This window comes from Peromyscus eremicus, chromosome 1 (assembly GCF_949786415.1).
Source record: "Peromyscus eremicus chromosome 1, PerEre_H2_v1, whole genome shotgun sequence".
In the NCBI taxonomy this organism is placed as follows: Eukaryota; Metazoa; Chordata; class Mammalia; order Rodentia; family Cricetidae; genus Peromyscus; species Peromyscus eremicus.
The window spans coordinates 93,643,649-93,666,302 of record NC_081416.1 but is presented as its reverse complement, the minus strand read 5'-3'; the positions used below and the strand labels follow the sequence as shown (position 1 = coordinate 93,666,302).

General features: G+C 38.5%; 2 protein-coding genes across 2 annotated transcripts; one reads left to right on the top strand and one right to left on the bottom strand.

Moving 5' to 3' along the window:
• Positions 1–332: 332 nt before the first annotated feature.
• Positions 333–8,787, bottom strand: Ovch2 (ovochymase 2). Its single transcript, XM_059251774.1, has 7 exons — positions 8,618–8,787; positions 5,937–6,046; positions 4,281–4,372; positions 2,264–2,436; positions 1,809–1,904; positions 1,125–1,276; positions 333–599 (listed from the first exon to the last, which is right to left on the bottom strand). The coding sequence occupies exons 1-7, from the start codon at positions 8,703–8,705 to the stop codon at positions 384–386; spliced, it is 927 nt and encodes a 308-aa protein (XP_059107757.1). The 5' UTR covers positions 8,706–8,787; the 3' UTR covers positions 333–383.
• Positions 8,788–16,600: 7,813 nt separating this feature from the next.
• LOC131900514 (olfactory receptor 5P4-like) lies at positions 16,601–17,542 on the top strand. The gene has a single exon (XM_059251762.1). The coding sequence runs from the start codon at positions 16,604–16,606 to the stop codon at positions 17,540–17,542; it is 939 nt and encodes a 312-aa protein (XP_059107745.1). The 5' UTR covers positions 16,601–16,603.
• The last annotated feature ends 5,112 nt before the right edge of the window (positions 17,543–22,654 follow it).

Here is a 22,654-nt window from a genome sequence, read left to right as displayed (position 1 = left end):
TCAACTAGGTGCTGGTGTCCTCTCTTTAATTGAGACATCTGAAAATAGTTCTTAGTATCATTCTCTGGGTGGTTGGATTATCAACTGATCATTACTGAACTATGCTTTAGCTTGCTGAATCTTGCTAGAACAGCAGAAAAGTAGGTGGAGATGCATATATCATCCGTTAACAGAGTTTCAAACATTGGCAAAGCAATTTATGTGAGGAATGTATTCATTCTTCAGCCAGTATTTTAATACTTTCATATATATGATGTTTTGCTCTTGTATTAGATTGTACATTTCAAAATCCTCAAGTGTTACACTAAGAACAGAAATGGCCCTTCCCCAGTCTCAACTTGTCTAGCCTGTTGATGCTCTTTACCCCATAGAACTTTGGCTTCTTAAGCTTGCAGGATGGCTTCATTACCAGTCTGGATGTGTTCGTGGATCCAGGGAAGCACTCTGCTAAGATCTGTGAAGATCCCAGGAGATCCTTGCTCTTTTCTCCTCGAATTGTTTCTCCAGCCTCGACCACAGCCCAAACCCCAAGAAGTCACGCCAGCTAGAGTCCAGGTCCCTTTCCTGTTCTGGCACATGAGTGACCCTCCTGAGTCTCCCTGAGGAAGGAAGAAGGAAACCTCTGTTACCGTGATTGTCGGGGGAGGTGCCTCAAAGTGCTCATCTTCCCCCATGAGGGTGCCAATGACAAGTATAACATGTCCCGACTTCTAGTAATTTAGACACAGGACTCTGGAAGAACATCCAGACACAGCTTCCATTTGATCCTCCAACAGCACAGTCTGTCAGTTGTTGCTCCTTCTCTCCACCCCTGGCTAGAGTATTTCCTCCCTTTCCTGTTCATTCTATGGACTCAGAGATGGCTTGCCTAGTGATACAACAGACTATACTCTCCATAAATGCCAATAATTGAAAAGTGGCATCCCCAACGCCCCTAATCTAGAAACCTTAAAATAAGAAGGGAAATCTTTAAGGTGTGGGAGAACCCAGAGCATCTCATCCTTGGCACCACCTCTATTATTTTTGGTGAAAAGCAGATTCTATGTTTAATTGGAGTCAGCATTCTTAGGTTCCTCCCTGCTAATAAACTTTCCTGGGCCTGGAGCATAGCTGCAGCCACTTACCTGACAAGCATCTTTTCCTCCATCAGGGGATCCTGTGCAGAGAAATGTCTTCCCAGTAACAGGATTCCTTAAGGTCAACAGAGCCGCCTCACACTCCTCCTGAGTCAAAATTGGCAGGTTCACCTGCTGCAAGACTTGTGGGAGGCTGCCACCTGGAACACAGGGATGGGCCCATCAAGGTAAGCCATTCACTGTTCTGAGGTGAAGATGCCTAGTTCTTTCAACAACAGCAGCTGGATGCAGGTTTTTGTCTCTTTGGAAAGATGATAATTTCTTTTCTTTTCTTTTCTTTTCTTTTCTTTTCTTTTCTTTTCTTTTCTTTCTTTTCTTTTCTTTCTTTCTTTCTTTCTTTCTTTCTTTCTTTCTTTCTTTCTTTCTTTCTTTCTTTTTTTCTTCGAGACAGAGTTTCTCTGTGTAGTTTTGGTGCCTGTCCTGGATCTTGTTCTGTAGACCAGGCTGGCCTTGAACTCACAGAGATCTCCCTGGCTCTGCCTCCCGAGTGCTGGGATTAAAGGCGAGTGCCACTACTGCCTGGCAAGATGTTAATTTCTTAAATGCACTGAAATTCTCTGCCTTTTGAAATGCTTGCCTGGTTGTTTAAAAAAATAATTAAAACTCTAATTTCTGGTTTCACACCAGAAAGTTTTGAATTTGGATTAAGAGGAGTGGTGCAGGGGCCCTTACCTTCAGCCAATCGACCCCAGCCCGCAGTTGTGCAAACAAATCCAGCCTTAAAGTGTTCTCCTGGCTCTGGAAGACACACAGGCCTCACAAATTGGCCTAAAGAAAAGATCAAGGCAGGGCTTGGCTCATTCATGCAGGAGAGGGTACCATAGTTGCCCACCTATTGGCATCTGGGTGGTCCCTTAAACCCCCTCTTAAGGTTTGTGGCATATCAGCCTGGTGTCTTCAGGTGTCACTTGTCAGCTTTCTTCTCCTGACACCACATAACCCTACCTCCAGAACCATAAGCAAAGGGCATTTTAGGTAGGGGACCCTCCAGAAAAATTTCTGCCTTCCAGTTTATGACCCAGAAGAACTGGTCTCAGGCTACATAACATGATCTGTAGGGGATATAGTATGGGTCAAAGGTTATGGGGAAAAAGGATGGACGATCAGGGTGCACCACAAGTGTTTACCAAATTGGAAGGTTCCAACCATCTTCAGAAGAGCAATATCATAGTTCATAGGTTTTCTGGTGGAGAACTGCGGGTGTATGATGATGGTTTCAATGGCTAGTGTTTGCTCTCCTGGCTCTGCTTGGCTCAGGTCATGTTCTCCAGCAGTAACATTCAAAGTTAATGCAATGTTTCTATGAAAAGGGAGAAGGAAAGAGATGGGGTTTTAATGGGCCTCTGAGTGTGGTTGTAAATGCTGGCAAATTGGCTTCTTCAAATTGACATGGGTGGATAATGTGAGGCATGAGAGTGCCGAGCAAAGCAACTGAGAATGAGCCCATTGCTATTAGAAAACCGAAACACAGAGACTCTGAGTTCCAGGGGAGGGCTTGTAAAGTGTAGAGATAGTGACATGATATCATTAGTATTTGTCAGTGTCATTTGTAATTAGCTAGAGAGATACACATGCATTGTAATTCAGGGAGCTAAAATATATATGAGACTTTATTCAACTATCTTATTAGGCCAGTGGTTCTCAATCTGTGGGTCATGACCCCTTTGGAGGGTCAAACGACCCTTTCAAAGGTATTATCTAAGATCATCAGAAAACACAGGTATTTACATCATAGCTCATAACAAAATTATAGTTATGAAGCAGCAACAAAAATAATTTTATGGTTGGGGTCATGACAACATGAGAAACTGTATTAAAGGGTCACAGTATTAGGAAGGTTGAGAACCACTGAATTAGGCTGTCCCAGTCATAATACCAGTGAATTATTTTGTGAATTATTTGTGATTCCCAGTGAGGATGTGGCTTTAGTGTTAAATCTCATGTGGCATTTGTATTATGAAGGGCATCACCCTAACTCTGATGTTCTAGGGAGTATACATACTCACGGATTTGGCACCAATTACAACAATGGAAAGTGGGGATGTCTCTTTACCTTCTTTATATTTGTAGTTTATAGCTCCCATGAAATGAGAAAGATGCTATTTTTTCAGGTCAGTGTTATCTAGAAGGAACTTGATAGGATGAGATAGGATGGAGTAAGCATTTTGAGCTTTTCATTCTTTGGGACCCTTCATTTCCAATGGTGATATTTTATACACTATTGGAAAGGGCATCATTTCTCTTGGAATGTTTTTCCGAATCTTGGGTATGTTAGCTACTTAATCTAGTATATAATATCTCTCTAGGTTACCACTATCTACCTATATTGTAGGGACACTGTCAGCTATTTACTCATTTGTTTGTTTGCTTGTTTATTTTTATTTTTACTCAACATACAGGGTCTTTCTATGTTTCTCAGGCTAGTCCCAAATTCCTGGACTCAAGCATTCTTCCTGCTTCAGCTGTTCAAGTAGCTGTGTCTACAGATGTGCACCAAATTCCAGGCTAATTTCCTTTTAAACAATGGACCCTCTGGGAGGCATCATGCCTTAGTAATTTTTGTGTCTTTGGTACCCACTAGCAACTGGCAGTAAGTGAGCATACTAAGAATGTTTTCGGACTTAAATTGAAAGGACAACTATGGGAAAATTATCTTGGTTACAGCCAGGTGTAACCATGATAATGTTCTGACACTGACAGCAGAATATTTGGATCATACTAGAAAGCTGATTTTAAAAAAATGGAAGTTTTTAGGTTGAAGCTCAGAGAAGTAAGAACAACAGGAAGGAAGACTTGAGAGTCTATATTTTACTGGTCTGTCTTTGTTTCCTTTTATCTACTTCTTAAGATGTATAATGAGCCAGGTAGTGCTTTTTTGCTGAAATATTTCACCAAAACTAGTAGGAAACTTTCACTAGTCAGTCTTTTGATATTACTCTTTGTTGACTTCAGTGGGTTTATGTAAATACAGTATTTTACTTCTGCAAAGAATCCTTTCCTAAGATGAGGACCTGCCTACAATGTCACAGAGCCTCATTTGTGACACCCAATTAGGAAGATTCCTTGTGTTTTACAAGAGTAATTGATTCTGATTCCAAGGGAGGGTGGGTAACCTGGTCCTACTCCATGAGCCAAACTTCCTACCTCTTAGCCATGCAGTGAGCAGCTGTGATGACCCACTGTGAAGAGATGATAGTTCCTCCACAGACGTGTTTCTGCTTTTGTTTCAGAGATACCTAGATGACAGATTTAAGTTGGTGAAAGTTAATGCTATGGGGTTCCCCACAAACCTACATCTGAGCATATTCTGAAAGACAGATGCATATAGCTTAACTGCAGTGATCATGAGTCAGGGACTATGACAATGTATACGACAGTAGTTTGGGTCTACTGTTTTCTCACATGCTTAAGGAACTATTTGACCCCTAGAACTTCAAGTCTGTTCTTTAGTTTTCCGCTTCAACATACTTAGAGTGATTTTACTCATTTTATCCCTCCTTCCTCTTTGAGTATACTCTGTGTGTGTGTGTGTGTGTGTGTGTGTGTGTGTGTGTGTGTGTGTGTGCATGCATGTGTTTGTGTATGCATGCATGATATACATGTGGAGATCAGCGGACAAATCTTGGACATCACTTCTCTCCTTCCACCATGTAGGTCCCTGGGATCAAACTCAGGTTGTCAGGCTTAGGAGAAAGCACATTTACTCATTGAAATGTCTCTCTGACCCTTATAAACATACTTTCTGTTTTCAACTCAATCTATTCATGATATTTGATTTGATTCTAAGGTGACTTATAATAGAAAAGTAAATATTTTCAATGAATAGCTTCACATTTTTAGGATGAGAAAAAGGCAGTTGATTAGAATTTTTCACCTTTTAACCAAAAATTATTTATGAACAGTAGAAAATAAAAAATTAAAAGAAACACAAAGAGACATAGAAAAAACTGCTAATGTTGTGTAGCTCAGTGGTACAGTGAATACTTATAGCTTTTTAGGCTCCAGCTTAGATTCTTTGAACCAAAACAGAGAAACAATGAGCAATGAAAAAGAATAGAAGACATAGAACAAAAAACCATGAAAGAAAAGACATTGGATCACCATTATGATTTGAATATGAACTTCTGAATTGAATAGATAACCAATTGATCAAGTGACCAATTATCTATTCAAACAAGTATTTGTAAAGTTTATCAATGACAGTCATTGTGGTAGTTTGAATGTAATTGGTCCTCATAAGCTCATAGGGAGTGGCACTATTAGGAGGTGTGGCCTTGTTGAAGTAGGCATGGCCTTATTGGAGAAAGTGTGTCACTATGGCAGTGAGCTTTGAGGTCTCCTATGCTCAATCTATACCTAGTTGAGTTCACTTCCTGTTGCCTTCAGCTCAAGATGTAGCTCCTTCTCCACTCTCAGCTTCTCCTCCAGCACCATGTCGCCTGCATGCCACCATGTCCCACCATGATGATAATGAACTACACCTCTGAAACTGTAAGCCATCCAATTAAATGATTTCCTTTATAAGAGTTGCTGTGGTCATGGTCTCTCTTTACAGCAATAGAAACCCTAACTAAGACAGTCAGGCAACCTACCAAACAAAAATTCAACCATGAATATTAATCTTGATTAATTGGGTTGAGAAGTGTCTTCCTTCAAGATTAGGAAAGCACAGCTTTGGAGTGTTGTTAGTTTTTTTTTTTCCTCCAGAGGGGAGACCTAATAGAGGTAGCATGTGATCTGTGGAGATACAAGCTTGAGACTTTATAGTTCACCCATCAGAGAAGGGTTTGTGAGACTCACCTGCCAAGGATAGGAACCCTTTTCCACTTGGCTTCCCCCAACAATGCGACTGAAAAGGCTAAAGTAATTCTGAGACTGTGGTTTAACCAGACTCTGCCCACAGTTAGGAGCTGGGAAAAGACAAGACAGACACTGAGTGTTCAGTTTCTAGGACTAAGATATATGGAGAAATCTTCTGAGCAAGAACAAAATGCAGTATATGGAATATATAGAAAAATTATAACATGGCTTTAAGTTAATGGTTGGGATTAGCTGTGTTTTGAAAAACAAGAGATCACTCAGGTTTTTTCACACATAAGATGCACACTATCAGGACTATTTATATTTTATTTGTGTGTGTGTGTGTGTGTGTGTGTGTGTGTGTTCATTTGTATGTGGGTACACAAGCACATGTGTACATATGAAGGCCAGAGGTCAACTTTGACAGTCTTCCTCAGCCGCTTTCTGCTTGTTTTTAGAGACAAGGCCTCTCGCTTGCCTGGAACTCTCCAAATAGCCTAGGCTGGCTAGCCAGCTAGCCCCAGGGATCTGCCTGTCATTGCCTCCTCAGAACTTGCATTGAAGTATGTACATCACCATATCGGCTTTTAAAAAAATGGCTTCTGGGGACTGAGCCCAGTCTTTTGTACTTTACTGACTGAACCATCTCCCTAGAACAAGGAATGACTTCGAATGTGAAGGTTAAGGGCTCTAGGGATAGGTTGCTACTGGGTTGTCAGGAACACAGCCTATTTTCTTTCTGAGCTCTCTTATCTCTGAAAAAAGAGATTCCTCACAGCGCTCTCTAGTGCCCTCTGACACTCAGTGTACCAAGGCAGTTGTTTCTGGCTTTCAACCCAGCTAGACTATGGACTCCACAAACATGGGCATTTAATATTCTCCTCCCTCCCTCCCTCCTTCCCTCCCTTCCTTCCTTCCTTCCTTCCTTCCTTCCTTCCTTCCTTCCTTCTTTCCCCTCCTTCTCTCCATCCCTCAGTTCCTCCCTCCATTTCCCCCTTTCTTCCTTTTTCTCATTTTTGAGACAAGTTCATTTCACTATGGTGCTCAGGATAACTTTAAGTTCATGATCCTCCTGCCTCTGCCTTTGGGATGCTGAGATTACAGGTGTGAAACACCACATCTAGCAAATGCACAATGTGTATGACAAGTCCTGATGTACAGAGTTGCTTGGTTAACTTGATGATACTGTAGTCTGCCTCAGTTTGTAATTGTATCCACATATCTCCCTCTGCTTTACCCATGAGACTGAGTCTGACCATGGTCTCTGGTACCTGTCACACAGTCAGATATAAATAAATCTAATTAGATTTAATGTAGGCCAGAAAACAGATTGTTCAGGAATAGGGGCATAAAGACAGCTTCAACTCACATACCAGTATTAAGACAGATACTTGTCAGGTAAAGGGAAGAAATAACTTTACAAGAAGACTTTGCCCCGAAAACATTTCAATATGTGTGTATTTACGTGGGCTTTTGACTTTTTGTATAAAGGGCTAGATTAAATTTGTTTTCTTGCACTAGGCAATTTCAGTGATGGATTTGTTCCTCTCGAGGTGATTTTTTTCCCGTGAGGTTTTCAGGAGGGCGTGTAAGACTCTGCCTCATCATCCTTCAGCTTCTTTACTCATTGAACGCTTACCTACCACTTTAACTGAGACAACCTCCTCGATTTCCTCAAACTGCATTCTGGATCTCTCCCATGGCATAGCACTCTCTCTCCTGACTCTCCATCATCCTTTAAAAGTTCTTTCCAAGCTACATTGTGAGAGTTAATTGTTTGCTTCAGTCACTGGAGGACGACTTCTTGAGTGAGAAACTTAGGAATGTGGATCCTATGTATTTGCACTTCTAAGGTCTAGCACAACTCCTTACATTTGAAAAGCATGAATGAATGCACAAGTGATTTTCCATAGGAATATATCCCCATGAGGACAGCTAATTAGATCAATGTTAAAGTACACAAGCTCACTCATGTAACTTATTGCTTAATCCCCACATCTTGTCTGCAAAAAAAGCACTTTCACCTTCATGTGGCCGATGTGAAAACTAAACATCAAAGAGACACGTAGCTAATGACAACAGAGCATGAAATAACCAATTGTCTTTTCATTCTGAACCCAGTGCAGGTATGAGCAAAAGTTTTTCCAGCTGCTTTAGCTGAATGAGTCATAAATCTGCTAGATGTAAAATTCAGTATTCCTTGAAGTCACTGAGGCAGAGACAAAAAAGACGTTGATTCTCCACGCTGGCAAAGTCTGACTACAGAGAAGTTTGCCAACAACTGTTTTCAGCTTCTTATAATCAAGGCCAAAAAAATCATTTACACTATATATCACTGAGCAGGATAATTTCCCTGAGGATTCGAAATGTTTCCAAACCTGTGATGATCTCCAGAATTTCTCCATAAAAGGATACAGGATTATGTAATGCATTCAAGTAAGTAGATATTCCAGATCAGTTGGTAAAACTAGGAGAAAATACTTACTCTCCCCCATAAATGTTTCACTTCAATTTCATATGCTTAGCACAGGAGCAAAATCCAAAGAAATATTTTTGAAAACCAATTACATTCCTGAAACAATTTGCTTCTCTTATATTCCCATGAACAAGAAGTGGAATCAGCAAGAGTGAATCCATCAGACAAAGAAAGAAGGTAGTTATGGAGTTAATTTGAAACTTACCTCTGATGGAAGAAAGGGTTACAGAGTTACCTTGTTCCAAACAGACCATTCCTAGTATTAAAATCAGCTTGTCCTTGCTTATAGGCATGTTGAGATTCAAAGCTTCTCCCAGAAACGTAGAGAGGCTAAAGGAAACAAGGGTGGCAAGCTTTGGAAGAACAGCAATAAAAAACAAGCTTACTTATTAACTGAGATTCGAGGCATTCAACCTTGTCCATAAGATGTTTTTGAATGTGGTTTCTTGGAAATGTCTTTTGTAAGATGTGGGGAATCAACTACAGAAGCAAAGTCTTGGTTGAGCAACATAACATATTCTATTCCACCTACAGCAATAAATTGCTTCCTCTAGTGTTTCTGGTTTAGCAAAGCGGTTTGTGTCTGAGGTTTTCATTTGCAATTGTTACTTGCTCCTTTTCTATAAGAGGGTTGAATATTGGTGTATGACATTATTCCCGGGGAGATGCAAACAACTGTTTACTTACTCTTGATAGGGAACTGATGACAGACTAAAGTAAGAATACCACCAATGCCCAACTTGGTGGACCAATGCATTTTATTAGAGTTACTTACAGAAATATGGGTGAGGGGTTACTCATGAGAGCAGAAATGACTCAAAGACAGCTGTACCACCAAAAACCCACCCAGCATGGCTGACAACTCACAAAAGATGAAAACCTAGAGCACAGTGCACAGCTTATAGACAGTTGGACAAGTTGGAGAGAGTCTTTTGTAGGTGGCCTATTGGTTTGAGCCTTTTCTAGGCAGCTCAGCTATTCTGAGAGTGTCTTTCAGTATTCTTTACTGCTTACATATACTTGGATGGGAGGGGCCTAGTGAATCTGGTCAGTTTCAGGGACTTCCTAAAGCCTTTGTGTTGTTTACTTCTTGAGCCTTAACCAGCCTCTCTTTTGGGATTCCTATGTCTTAAGGAGTTTCCCTCCATGATAGAATGTTTTATCTCAGAAGAATTTGCTAACAACAAATATCAACATTGTCCCTTTGCAAGTGTAGACATTCTTAGCTGTTTACAAATAGTCCACCATAATATACTAAAACATTTTACTCTTCTTCTTTTCCAAGTGTAACTGCACAGTTATTATTACCATGTGTTAGTGAGGAAGAGGAGAAGAAAACTAACTGGATAGCACATTCCATAAGGCATACTGCTAGACACTCCTTTAGGATTTTAGGATGTTTTCTGCTGGAGTTTTGTGAAGCATCGCTTTCCACCATTTAAAAATACATTCTAGGAGGCAAACAGTCTTCACTTCTACACCTGGTAGATGTCTAGACACAGAAAAGTGGCTATAATTACTTCCATATTTTTCTTTTTCCTGGATAAATTTTTGGCATGTCATGTTGGCTGGTTTTTATATCAACTTGACACAAGCTAAAGCCATTTAAAAAGATGAAAAAAAGTGCCTCATAAGCTTTGCATAGAGCCAAGACTGTAGTGCATTTTCTTGATTGACAAATGATGTGGGGGAGCCAAGCTCACTGAGGAGAGTGCCATACCTGGGCAGGTGGTCCAGGATGGTGTAAGAAAGGCTGAACAAGCCATGAAGAGCAAGACAGTAAGCAGCACTTCTCCATGGCTTCTACAACAGTTTCTGCCTCTAGGTTTCTGCTTGAGTTCCTGATTTCCATGGATGATGGACTGACTGTGAGCTGTAAGATAAAATAAACCTTTTCCTTCCCAAGTTGCTTTTAGTTATGGTATTTTATCACAACAATAGAAATCTCAACTAAGACATACATAGAGTGCAATAAATGGATATGGATTGATAGTGTTATAACCATGTAGAGATATGAAATGCTTCTGTGAGCTTCCTAGAAATTATGTATTCAAAAATAGAAAATGACAAATTAAAAGTCTCCTAACCCCTTTATGACAAAACTTACAGTTGTACAAAATAAATCTGTGCACCAATGTGCACACATACACAAATATGAATGCAAAATGATCATTTCTTTCTTCAAAGCAATTTAATTTTATTAATTTGATTTTTTTCTCTGTAAAGCAATGCCATTATATTTTTTAAAAATTTTAACATTTTATTAGTTATTTAGGAACTTGATCATCTTCATCACCCCTCCCCTCAAATTCTTCCCAGCTCCACCCCCACTTCCTTTTCCACCCAACTTGTGTCCTTTTTTTCCTTCTAGAATCAAGACCAATTTGTGTTGCCCAAATGTTCTTGGACATATGGCTTTCTACCGGAGCATGGTCAACTTACTAGGGGCTATGTTCTCAGAGAAAGTTGACTTTCCCTCTTCTAACGTCTATCGGTTGCCAATGGCTCCTCTGCTAGAGGTGGGACTTCATGCCCAGCTTCCCTTTACATAGGAGGCGTGGTCTGGCTTGAGCCTGCACAAATCTTGTGCGTGCTGTCATGGCTGCTCTGAGTTCATCTGTGCAGCTGTTCTGCTGTGTCCAGAAGACACTTTCCTTTTTGTCACTTACCACCTCTAGATATTGTATTCTTTCCATCTTCTCTTCCACAATGAGCCCCAAGCCTTTGGAGGAGGGATGATGCATACATTTTCCACTTAGGGCTGAGCAAAAAGAATATTTAACCCCTCAGATTTACAGTTGTTATATACTTAGGAAATATTTATGTAAAGATGGAAAATGAAATTCCCGATTGAAGCTTTGTCCACAAATACCTTAATCCTGAAGGTGAATTTGAGGCTGTTAATTTGGTTGTGATATTCACCCCAAGAAAAAGGCAATCAATTAGTGCTTAAGCCATAATTCAAACTTCAATGTTTCTTTGGCAACAAGAGCTATTGAAGGTTGCTTTTCCAACTCCTTTCCAGAGTAAGTTGGCTCATAGCTCTCCTGACTCCAAAGGCTATTATATTCTTCCTAAAGTTTTTGTGCTGCTGATAGCCAAAAGTTCAGAAAGATGTGACTTGGTCCTGGAATGCTTAGAGTTGAGGAACCTAAAGTAGGTCTATAAGCTGTGACCTACTGTTCATTTATAGGATCATAGGATAATGAACTGAATTATAGACTGAAAATGAAACATTTTATCTCTTTATGTAAGAACACACACACACACACACACACACACACACACTGTAATGAACTTCTACTTATTCCTTCATTTGTTAACATATTGAATATATATCTACACTCTGCTGTGAGTATGTATCAACACTCATGCACAGCATGAAGCTGAGAATTGAGAATTTGGCGCTCTTTCTTTTTGGGATACATTTTTGTCTTAGTCAGTGTTCTACTTCTGTGAAGAGATAGCATAACTAAGGCAGCTACTTATAAAAGAAAGCATTTAACTGGAGCTGGTTACAGTTTCAGAGGCTTAGTCCATTACGACCATGACAGGAGGCAGGGGAGCAGGCAGGAGTTATGCCAGCAAAGAGCTATATCCTGATCGAGAGAGAGAGAGAGAGAGAGAGAGAGAGAGAGAGAGAGAGAGAGAGAGAGACTGGGCCTGGCATATGCTTTTGAAACCTCAAACTCCACTCTCAGTGACATATTTCCTCTGAGAAGGCCATATCTCTTAATCCTTCTAATCCTTTCAAAGAGTTTTAATCCCTGGTGACTAAACATTCAAACATATGAGCCTATGGGGCCATTCTTATTCAGACTATCACATTCCACTCCCTGTTCCCCATAGGCTAGTAGCCATATCGTAATGCACAAATGCATTCAGTTCAACTTCAAAAGTCCCCAGAGCTGATCACAATCTCAACACTGTTTAAAAGTCCAAAGTTCAAAGTTTCTGAGACTTATGGCAATCTTTAACTGTAACTCTCTGTAAAATCAAAATAGGAAAGCAGATCACATGCTTACAACATTCAATGACACAGCATATACATTACCATTCCAAAAGGGAGGAAGGGTAGCGAGGAAATGCTGGACCAAAGCAAGACTGAAAATCACCTGGGCAAACTCCAAATTCTGCATCTCCATGTCTGATGTCCATGGATTCTTCAGATTTTCAACTCCTTTCAGCTTTGTTGACTGAAACACACTTCTCTCTCTTTGGCTGGTTCTACATGCAGCTCTCCTTGGTAGGTATCTCACTACTCTGGCATCTCCAACATCTTGGGTTCTCCCATGAGGTCCAGGCTTCACCTTCACAGTTTTCATACAGTGACCTTTCTGGGCCTCTATTCAGGGACACCCTTGCCACATGCCTGGCCTCAGAGCTTTCCTTAGCTATGAGTAAGATTCCATAACCCCCTTTCTGTATCCTTGACTCTAAAGCCAGAATCACATCTGTAAATCTCCTAGAGGAATTGACATCAACATTTATCCTGAACAAATGATAGAAAGCAGTTGTCAGAAAAACTAAACCAAGAAAATATTTGCCAGTGTGCCAGAGAGAAGACTTAGATCATTGTGGAGGCTAAACAACAGAAAATCTAATAGTCATGATGCAATATTTTGTTAATACTTTTGAGGAAATGAAAGGACAAACACTCCAAGAAAGGAACAGAAACAAAACAAACCACCATATTCAAACCTACAACAAAATACTCCATATATAAAACAAAACCCAAATCAAAACAAACAGAGACAATTTAATCACAAAATACATACTCTGGAAAGATATGATAAATAATAGATTAGACATTAATTAAGAGGGAACAAATGAGCTAGAAGGTAGACCATAGGAATTAGCCTGGTTGAAGGTTGGGGTGGAGATAGCCAAAAAATGAAAAAGAAATTTTAAATGCTCAGAAAAGAATGAGGAAGTCCAACAAATGCCTCACAGGAATGACAACAACAATCAATTATGCACAGACTAGAGGACATGCAATATTATGAACCATGATGACCAAGTTAAATCCCATACAAAATACAAAGGTAGAGAGTAGAATGTAAGACCTCTATGGACCCATCATCTGACCTCAACAGTTACATTCAGCCCATCTCATTTCTTTTATGATGTTCTCAACACTTCACTTCACAAATTTGTTATTTAGAAACAAATTGTAGGTATTAAATTACTTCATCTATAATTTAGAATGAGTCTTTTCAAGATGAGAGGCCAATAAAAACACAAAAACAGGAGACAACATTGTTAAACTAAAATTTCCTTTCACCGATTCATGAAATGCCACATCATATTTTATTTATGACATTTTAAACTTACTAAGCATTCTGAAACACACTGAGCTAGTTTCCCAAGATCTGCTGAACTTGCTGAAGTGGTACATAGAGGACCCCTTCTCTCTGAAGGCCCCTTTCCCCTACAAGTATCTTACTTAGTGTGAGTTCACCATTCCTACTCTCAAGAGACTCTTTTATGCTGAACTTCTTGATTTATATTCCTGATCTATTCCTTTTTTAAAAAAAATAAATCTATTGATTTATATTCCTGATCTATTCCTTTTTAAAAAAAATAAATCTATTCCTTTTTAATGTTATTCCTTCTCTTTTCCCTCTTGTTCTCTAGGCACCTGGTGATGGCTATTTCTCACTGATGTCACAAATGATCACAGCTTAGTCCATGCTAATTGTGTTTATACAAATCAAATCTCAAAATTAATTAGATCATTGAAATTGTAATACTGAAGATAATAAATAAAGCCCTTGGGATTTGGTCAGCACAATAATAAATGAAAAGGAAAACACACTCAATTTTCACAGTCTCATTAAATTTTCTCCCATTGGACTTTCAATAAGATGCTAGCAGACAGGAGACTGTCTAGTGGTGAGGTACTTATGGTCTTACATTGCAAATGAGTCTGAGTCCTGCATAAGAAAGCCCAGCAGTACGAGGATAATTCCTGAAGCTTTTTATTATAATGTGTAGCTACAGGTAATATTCAATCTTTGTTATTGATGAATACATGTCCCAGGAACAAAATTTGCAGTCACTTTTAATCTATCACAAATAAATCTATAATCTATAATGTCTATAGTGCAGCACCACAGTAATCAATCCTACATTATTACCAAGGTATTATTACTTCAGATACTTCAAAGCTTGGGGACTTAGACTAAACAAGAAATGTAAATTCAAATTCAAAACCTATATTAGGATAAATCAGTATAAAAATTTTTAGGAGAGGGGACTACACATAGGGATTTGTTATTTTCTATTTGGGTTTGTTTTTGACCAAGGGATGAGGTTAAGATGGAAAACTTTCCTTTTCCTCCTTGACTAGTGTAAGGGGATGTTTTCACTGAGGTTGAAAGGGGGTATTCTTGCATTTTCAGTAGCTATGGGGTGGAGGCAGGCATGGGAGCCTCTACTCTCCATGCCCCACTGTCTCACATTCTTGCCTTCAATGCCTGCACAGCCATCAAAACACAGATCCTCAGCTGTGGAGTGGGGCTCACATCTCTAGATAGTGTGTTTCTGTTGTAGCCAGTTTAATGCTGGTGATCAACTCCCAGTGAGAATATCTTTTTTTTCCTACCGAATCCAATTTCTGAATTCTAAATAAAAAAATCAAATCATTAAGTGATTAGATAGTAGTCATGTATATTTATGGTGCACAACATGACATGATGTTTTGATGTATATCTTCATTGTAGAAAGGTTAAATCAAGTTGCTCACCACACCCATCACCTCACTGCTGTCATTTTTATATTGCTTTATTCTATGAAACGGACTCTTTAGCTGCAGAATATGAATGGGATTGTCCATTATTTGTTTTTCTCTCCTTAATTTTCCTAACATAGTGTCTTCCAGGACTTTCTATATTACTACAATGATGAGATTTCCTTCCTTTTAAGGCAGCACAATATTTTCTGTGCAGGTATCATTTTAGAATAACATTCTAAGATAGGTGAGGTACTATTTCACTGTTAACTTAATTTGCATCTCTATAATGATTACAGATGTTGAACACTTTTCATACTTTCAGTACCTAAATTAATAGTATAAGTATTGAAAATATTTTAGAATATTTTCTCTTGACAATATTGTTTAAATGGAATCTTGCCTTCATTTTGTTTATCTGTTCATTCTTCTAATTAATTTTTTCTCAGTGACTTCTTGGTATTCCTACTACTTGTTTACTCCTACTCCTGGTCTGACATGACTGGCATATTATAAGCATTTAGCATTTTCTTAACATAAGGTCTTACATTACCTAAATAAGATTAAGATAAAGAAGATTATAACATTCATATATAGTTCTTAAGATACAAATAATGACCCCCAAATAGATTTTGTAATGCTTTTCTCAGGATTAATCTCTATGTAAAACTTCCATTTTAATAATCTGTAATTATATTAACCAGGTGGTGTTAAGCTGCCCCAATAAATTAACCTTGGGAACATAGTGTGAGCTAATATAGAATAGCTTTGTCTCACTTTCCACTGCATGTACTATATATTCCCTGTTCTCTCACTTGAAACGCAGACTGGTAAAAGATGCCAGTATATTGTAGACGTAGCATGTGAAATATGCTACCATGGAAAGCAAGAGAGAGTTATCTATGAGTACTCTAATTTAATATTGAAAACACATACACATTCATTTTCACAACAGATTGGCATGCCCACAGTGGCACATATCTACAAGAAGACTGGGAAGGGTGGCCTCCGAGGGACTGAAAAATAGAGTTGAATTAGGTACTGTAAACATCAGCATATAAGCCCATCATTTCAGCCATTTGGGGGTCTCAGAACATCAGAGTTCTATGAATTCATTCAACTATTTGGGGTCTCAGAACATCAGTGTTCTATGCATTCATTCAGACTCCTGACTTGGTCAAATGTCATATCTGTGAGTGAGTGAGTCCTGTGTTCTGATCTGAGTCACTGTCCAGTTTGTATCTGTGGCCTTAAGATAAATGGTGATTAGTATTCTGAAATTATGCATGATGTAACTTGGTTTCAGAACACGTGGGGAAGAATAAGCACGAGACCAAACTGAGATCCATATTTATTTTTAATGGGCCAAGTGTGGGGTGGAGTATATCAATCATAAGGTCATTTAATGTATTCTGATAGCCACTGGTTTTTATTTCAATAGGAATCAGCTCACAAAAGATGGAAACTGGAAACCACACAATGGTAACAGAGTTCATTATTTTGGGGCTAACTGAGAACCCCACCCTTTGTTCAGTCTTCTTTGTATTGTTCCTGGGGGTCTACCTCATCACTGTACTGGGCAATGTCAGCATAATCCTGTTGATCAGAAGAAGCCCTCAGCTTCACACCCCCATGTACCTCTTCCTCAGCCACTTGGCCTTTGTGGACATTGGGTACTCCAGCTCAGTCACACCTGTCATGATTGTGGGTTTCCTGAGAGAGAGAACCACCATCCCCATGGCTGGCTGCATAGTCCAGCTTGGTTCTGATGTGGTCTTTGGGACTGCTGAGTGCTTCCTGCTGGCTGCCATGGCCTATGATCGCTATGTGGCCATCTGCTCACCCCTGCTCTACTCCACTCTCATGTCTCCCAGGGTCTGCTTCATCTTATTGGTTATTTCCTATGTGGGTGGATGTGTGAATTCTTCATCATTTACTAGCTGTTTGTTGAGCCTGACTTTCTGTGGACCAAATAAAGTCAACCATTTCTTCTGTGACCTCCCACCCCTGGTAGAGCTCTCTTGTACCCATGTTTACATTGCTGAAATGTCTCCTGCCATCTCAGCAGGCTCCATCATAGTCATCACCCTGTTCATCATCATTGTTTCGTACCTCTACATCCTTCACTCCATCCTCAGAATGCACTCTACTGAGGGCAGGCACAAGGCCTTCTCCACCTGCACCTCTCACCTCACTGCAGTCACTTTGTTTTATGGGACAGTTACATTTGTTTATGTCATGCCAAAGTCAAGCCATTCACCCAACCAAATTAAAGTGGTGTCTGTGTTCTACACAGTGGTGATCCCCATGTTGAATCCCTTGATCTACAGTTTGAGGAACAAGGAGGTAAAAGAGGCCATGAAGAAATTGATGGCAAGAACATATTCCTCATTTTGAACAATATTCAATGTGCATATATAAATATTTAAATGAACTTTTTGGGAAACATATGCAATAGTTACATGTTGTTTGCCTTGTTTTACATAAAAAAATCTCTAAATGTACAGTGGCATTATGCTGATTAATGAAAACTTAGTAGTTTTTAAGATTTTAATAAAATTGATCATTTGCACTAAAATCTGGACTCAAATTAAATGTATATATTTCATGGTTGTGATACCTGGGTGATGTAGACTTTTTCTTTCATTCTGTTATTTAGGTAGTCCATGATTACAGATTACTTTCTATTTAGTATTGTGTTTTTAAAAATGTTAATTATCATCTTGGCAAATGCCATTTATTCTTTTTCAATCCTATTGATGACACTGTTGATGGAACTTGTCTCAGAAACTCTTGGCAACTCCTTCCCAGGATCATCATGCATCTGGATATTGTGAAGTTCTACACTATACATATTTCAGTGGGATTAACTAAACTAATGTTTGAAACTTTTACACCTTTACCCATGTTTTTCTTTATTTTTAAAAAGTTATCATGGTTTCTGAAAGGCCTCACAGCATTACTTTTAATAAAAATTACTTTAATTCTAACAGTTTTAGCATCTTCTGCATTTTGAATCCCAACTTTGTTCCTTGTGATGTTTGGGTTATTACTTAAGTGCTTCCTGCTCCCTGTGATGGCTTTGATCAAGCAGCTGTCTGTTCACCTGTACCATACCAGAATATCCTATAGGGTCTGAGTCCCAAGGTGGTTTCCTATGTGGGTGGTTGTATGAATGCTTAGAAAGTTGATAGTGTCATATTGAATCTGTTCTGTGGTCTCAATCAGATAGCTCACTTATTCTGTGGCTCCTTTCCTTTATTAAAACCTTTCTGTTCCAGTGTATCCATTACTGAAATTATCTTCTCCATCTCCTCTGGCTCCAACATTGTGGGCAGCATTCCATTTCTCCCTCTTCAGTCTATATCCTTCATCACCACCTTGAAGACATGATCCACAGAAAAGCAACACAAGGCTTTCTCCAGATGGACTTCTCTCCTCACTGCTGTCATTTTCTACTATGAATTGATTGTCTTCATTTCTGTTGTTCAAACCCAACTACTCCATGGACCAGAACAAGGTGGTTGAGTTCTACATAGTGATGATCCCCATGTTGAATCACTCCATCTACAGCCTGAAAAACAAAGAGGTAAAGGAGGTTTTAAGAGAGTCAACTGTTATAATATATTCATAGGCTATGTTCTTTGAATTGAAGATAACCTTTAAAGTTTTCATATACTAGTATCATCCTTAGGACCTGCCGATTGATATGTATGTGGTTCTTTAAATTAAGAACATTCTTTGTTGTAATTCTCACTTTTTTTTTGAGACGAGATTTCTCTGCTTAACCCTAGCTGTCCTTGAACTTGCTCTGTAGACCAGGCTGGCCTAGAACTCACTGAGATCTACCTGCCTCTGCCTCCTGAGTGCTGAGACTGAAGGTGTATGTCACCCCCACACAGTAATTTTCAGTTTCAAACATATGTAATCTATCTATTTGGGAGGCAATGAGATCTATCTATACATTCATCAGTCTCTTATCTCATTCTCTCTCTCTCTCTCTCTCTCTCTCTCTCTCTCTCTCTCTCTCTCTCTCTCTCCCTCTCTCTGCATCATCTATGTATATATGTATGTATGTATCTATCATCTAACTAAAATTTATACATCTATGTATCTTTGTACCTATCATATATCTATGCACCTATGTATCATTGTATCCATCATATATCTATGTATCATTGTATCTATCATATATTTATCTATTTATTATCTATCTATAATCTGTCTATTTATGCATCTTTGTCTGTCTGTCCATCTATATGTATGTATGTACGTATCTATCTATCTGAAATAGTTGTAATTACTGTTATTGACCTTCTTCAGATGCCATCCGCTCCTCCTTTATTTAGTTTATTTAGCAGCAATAATCTGTACTTAACAAAGTATCAGAAATCATTCTCAGCATGTTACTTTCATTAGCTCATCCATTCTTTAAAACAACCCAATGAGTAAGTCCTATTAGTTTTAATTTAAAATAAGTAACCTGAGGCCCCACATAAGTAAGTAGCTAACCCACAAAGATTCTGTTTAGAAGATAAGGGACCGTTATTTATATCCAGAGAATTTAGTTTCCCCAAATACCTTATTTTTCCACTTAAATTTTCACAGCAGTTCTATGATGTCGGAAATTATGAATTCCCTTAGTATTAGGAAGTTCCAATGGATTGTTTGACATAGATATGATCTCAACTCTGTTTTAGGCTCCTTGCACATAGTCTATACCATAGAATACATTGATACTCGGAGAACTCTGTGCTTACTTGGAAATAAAAAGGATTGCTAGAAAGAACTTTATAACAGAGCCCCCTAGTGGTGAGATGTTCTTAAGCCGCTCAGCTCAGGAGATGAGGAAGGAGAGTTTGGAAAAAAGACAGATGGGGCACAAAAGAGGAAAAGAATCAGTAGCTGGGGCTACAAGGGGCAACAGAAGTAATAAGAAGTGGAAGATATAGGACGAAAAGAATCTCAAAACAACATTTTGTTAGAAAATATCACAATGGTATCTAGCACACTCTATTCCGATGTTAAAAATTTAAAACTTGACTATCTTAACATGATATATTAAACATTTTGTCTAATTTCAAAACAAGGATTCACAGTTTCAAAGTTGTGTTTGTAATCATGATATTTGCTGTGTGTACCTCAGTTATAGCCACTGTCAAAATGTGGCTTAGAACCCAGTGGCACCAACAGTTCAAATAAGATGAAGCCTTCATTCATCTCCCATTAATTTATTAGGTATTTTATTTCATTCATATCAAATTTGCATTTAAGTTTACCGTGTTCTATGATCCAAGTGACAATTAGACATTGGGGTACCACTTTAGCTCTCTATAAGAAGCTTCCAGCATTCACAGGTGAAAATCAAACCCTAACTGTATAATTACCAGTGAAGTAAAAAACAAATACCTGTGGGGGTATAGTGGTGATCTTAGGTTTTGAGATCCAGTAAGGCTCTTTAGAAGTGGCTTAACAAAGAGTGTATTGGTGTCTGCAACATTAAATAGGTGCTGCATCAGTGAAGGGAAGAGGCCATTGCAAGTAGAGCTGTGTGTGAGAGTCTTGAGGCAGAAGACTGTGGGCATGCTCAAAATTTTGAAAGGAAAGGAAATACCACAAGAGAGAGAAGGGGAAGAAGGCCATATCTAAGGTCTTTAAAAATATTTTATTTATATTTTGAAAATAATATTAACAAGGTAACAGGTTTTCATACATATTTCATATTGGTCATTTCTCTGTTCTCCTATTTCTCCTTGGCTCCTCCTACCCCACTGTATCCTTTGGGCTACAATTTCTTCTTTCCAGTTTGTTCTTCACCATCCCACTCTCTTAAAACCTCATTTATCCCAAGTCTCATGGGCCCTTTCCAAGTTAGAGGCTAGAATCTTTTGGAGTTTTGGTGAAGAAAGTAATTTATTTAGATATATGACTGTGGCAGTTATATGCAGCATGACTTGGAAGATGGAAAGATAAGAAAATTCATTAGGGATTGTATTCATTAAGCTTCCCCCAGGACAGCAGTTTATGTATATATGCACAAAAATACATTGATATTCACAGTTACACACTTTTATACATATTTACTAAATGTTCATATATTTCTTCCAATATTATTACACATTTTATATGTATGATTTCATTTTAATTATATATGTATATATATAAATTTTTCTCAAATTATATATGCATGTACAAAGTCTGTTAAGTAGGAAAACAGCTTGAAAATACTGGCAAGAATTGAAACAGCAGCCTAGAGGTCTAGAGTTTCAAGGGTTTTCCTCTTCGGAGGACCTCAGGCTTTCTCTCAAGGCCTTTAACTGATTAGACAAGACCCATCTATATTAGGAATTTTCTTTTGGCAACTGTTAGTCAAAATGTCAAGCATGTCTTTAAAAAATATCATCAAAGGTGCATTTGGACTAGTGTCTGACCAAGCACCTGGACACCACACCCTTATCAAGTTGACAGCTAAAGTTAACCATTTCACTGGAACTATTTGTGATAAACTGACTGTGAAAGAGTTCAGCCTGAAGCAGTCATTGACAATGAAGACAGAGAGAAGTAAATAAATCTTGGCTTCCAATCCTGCAAAATTTTATAACCAAATGTACGAGTGCAGAGAAGGAAGATAAATAAATTATTCTCATGCTTCTAATCCATAAAAGGATTGAATCATGGAGTCCCTTACTGGAAGTGAAAGAGGATGGAGAATGACAAATAAAGTGGTGGTCATCGATGAACCCAGATAAGACTCTCAGGCGGAGCTGGGGATATGGCTGAGTGATATAGACCTTGGTAACCAAGTACCAGGCACTGGGCTTCATTCCCAGCACCACAAAGGAAAATGAAAGATTTTTCAGGAGAGTTGGTTAATCAGGGATCTTTCATCCTTTTTTTTTTTTTTTTCATGAGAAGCCTGCTTCTTATCCCAATCCAGAGAGCAGGGATCCAGACCACAATGCTATGAGTCCACAAACCCATTCCCAGCAGTCACTTGTATTCCAGGAAGAACAACTCCAAGGATACAGGAAAAACACTTATAAAATAAATCTGAAAACAACTCCAGGAATTTTGTCATTTTCTCTCAAAATGTATCCCCAGAAATGACTATTCTTACTATGCACATTGCAGAATGAGCTACTGTTGAAAATGCAGACATCCTTAATTATTTGAATCATTTGAATGTTCCATGATTGTAATTTATAGCAGATAACTATTTTTAAAAACAAATGACTGAAAGTGAAAAATAATTTTCAGGAAGTTACTTTTTATAAAAATAATTACTTTGTTAATTATGAGTTTATTTAAATTTATTGAATGTAACACTATGAAAATATGATTTATTACTTAATATCTGAACATCTACACTCTACAGTTACTAAAAAGCTTCCAAGTGGCTAATTATATGTATCAGAACATATATTTCAGCCACAGGCATTTAGTTCACTTCATTATTTTATCTGTAGGATGTTGTTACTATATTAAATTCTACAATATAACAGACATCAC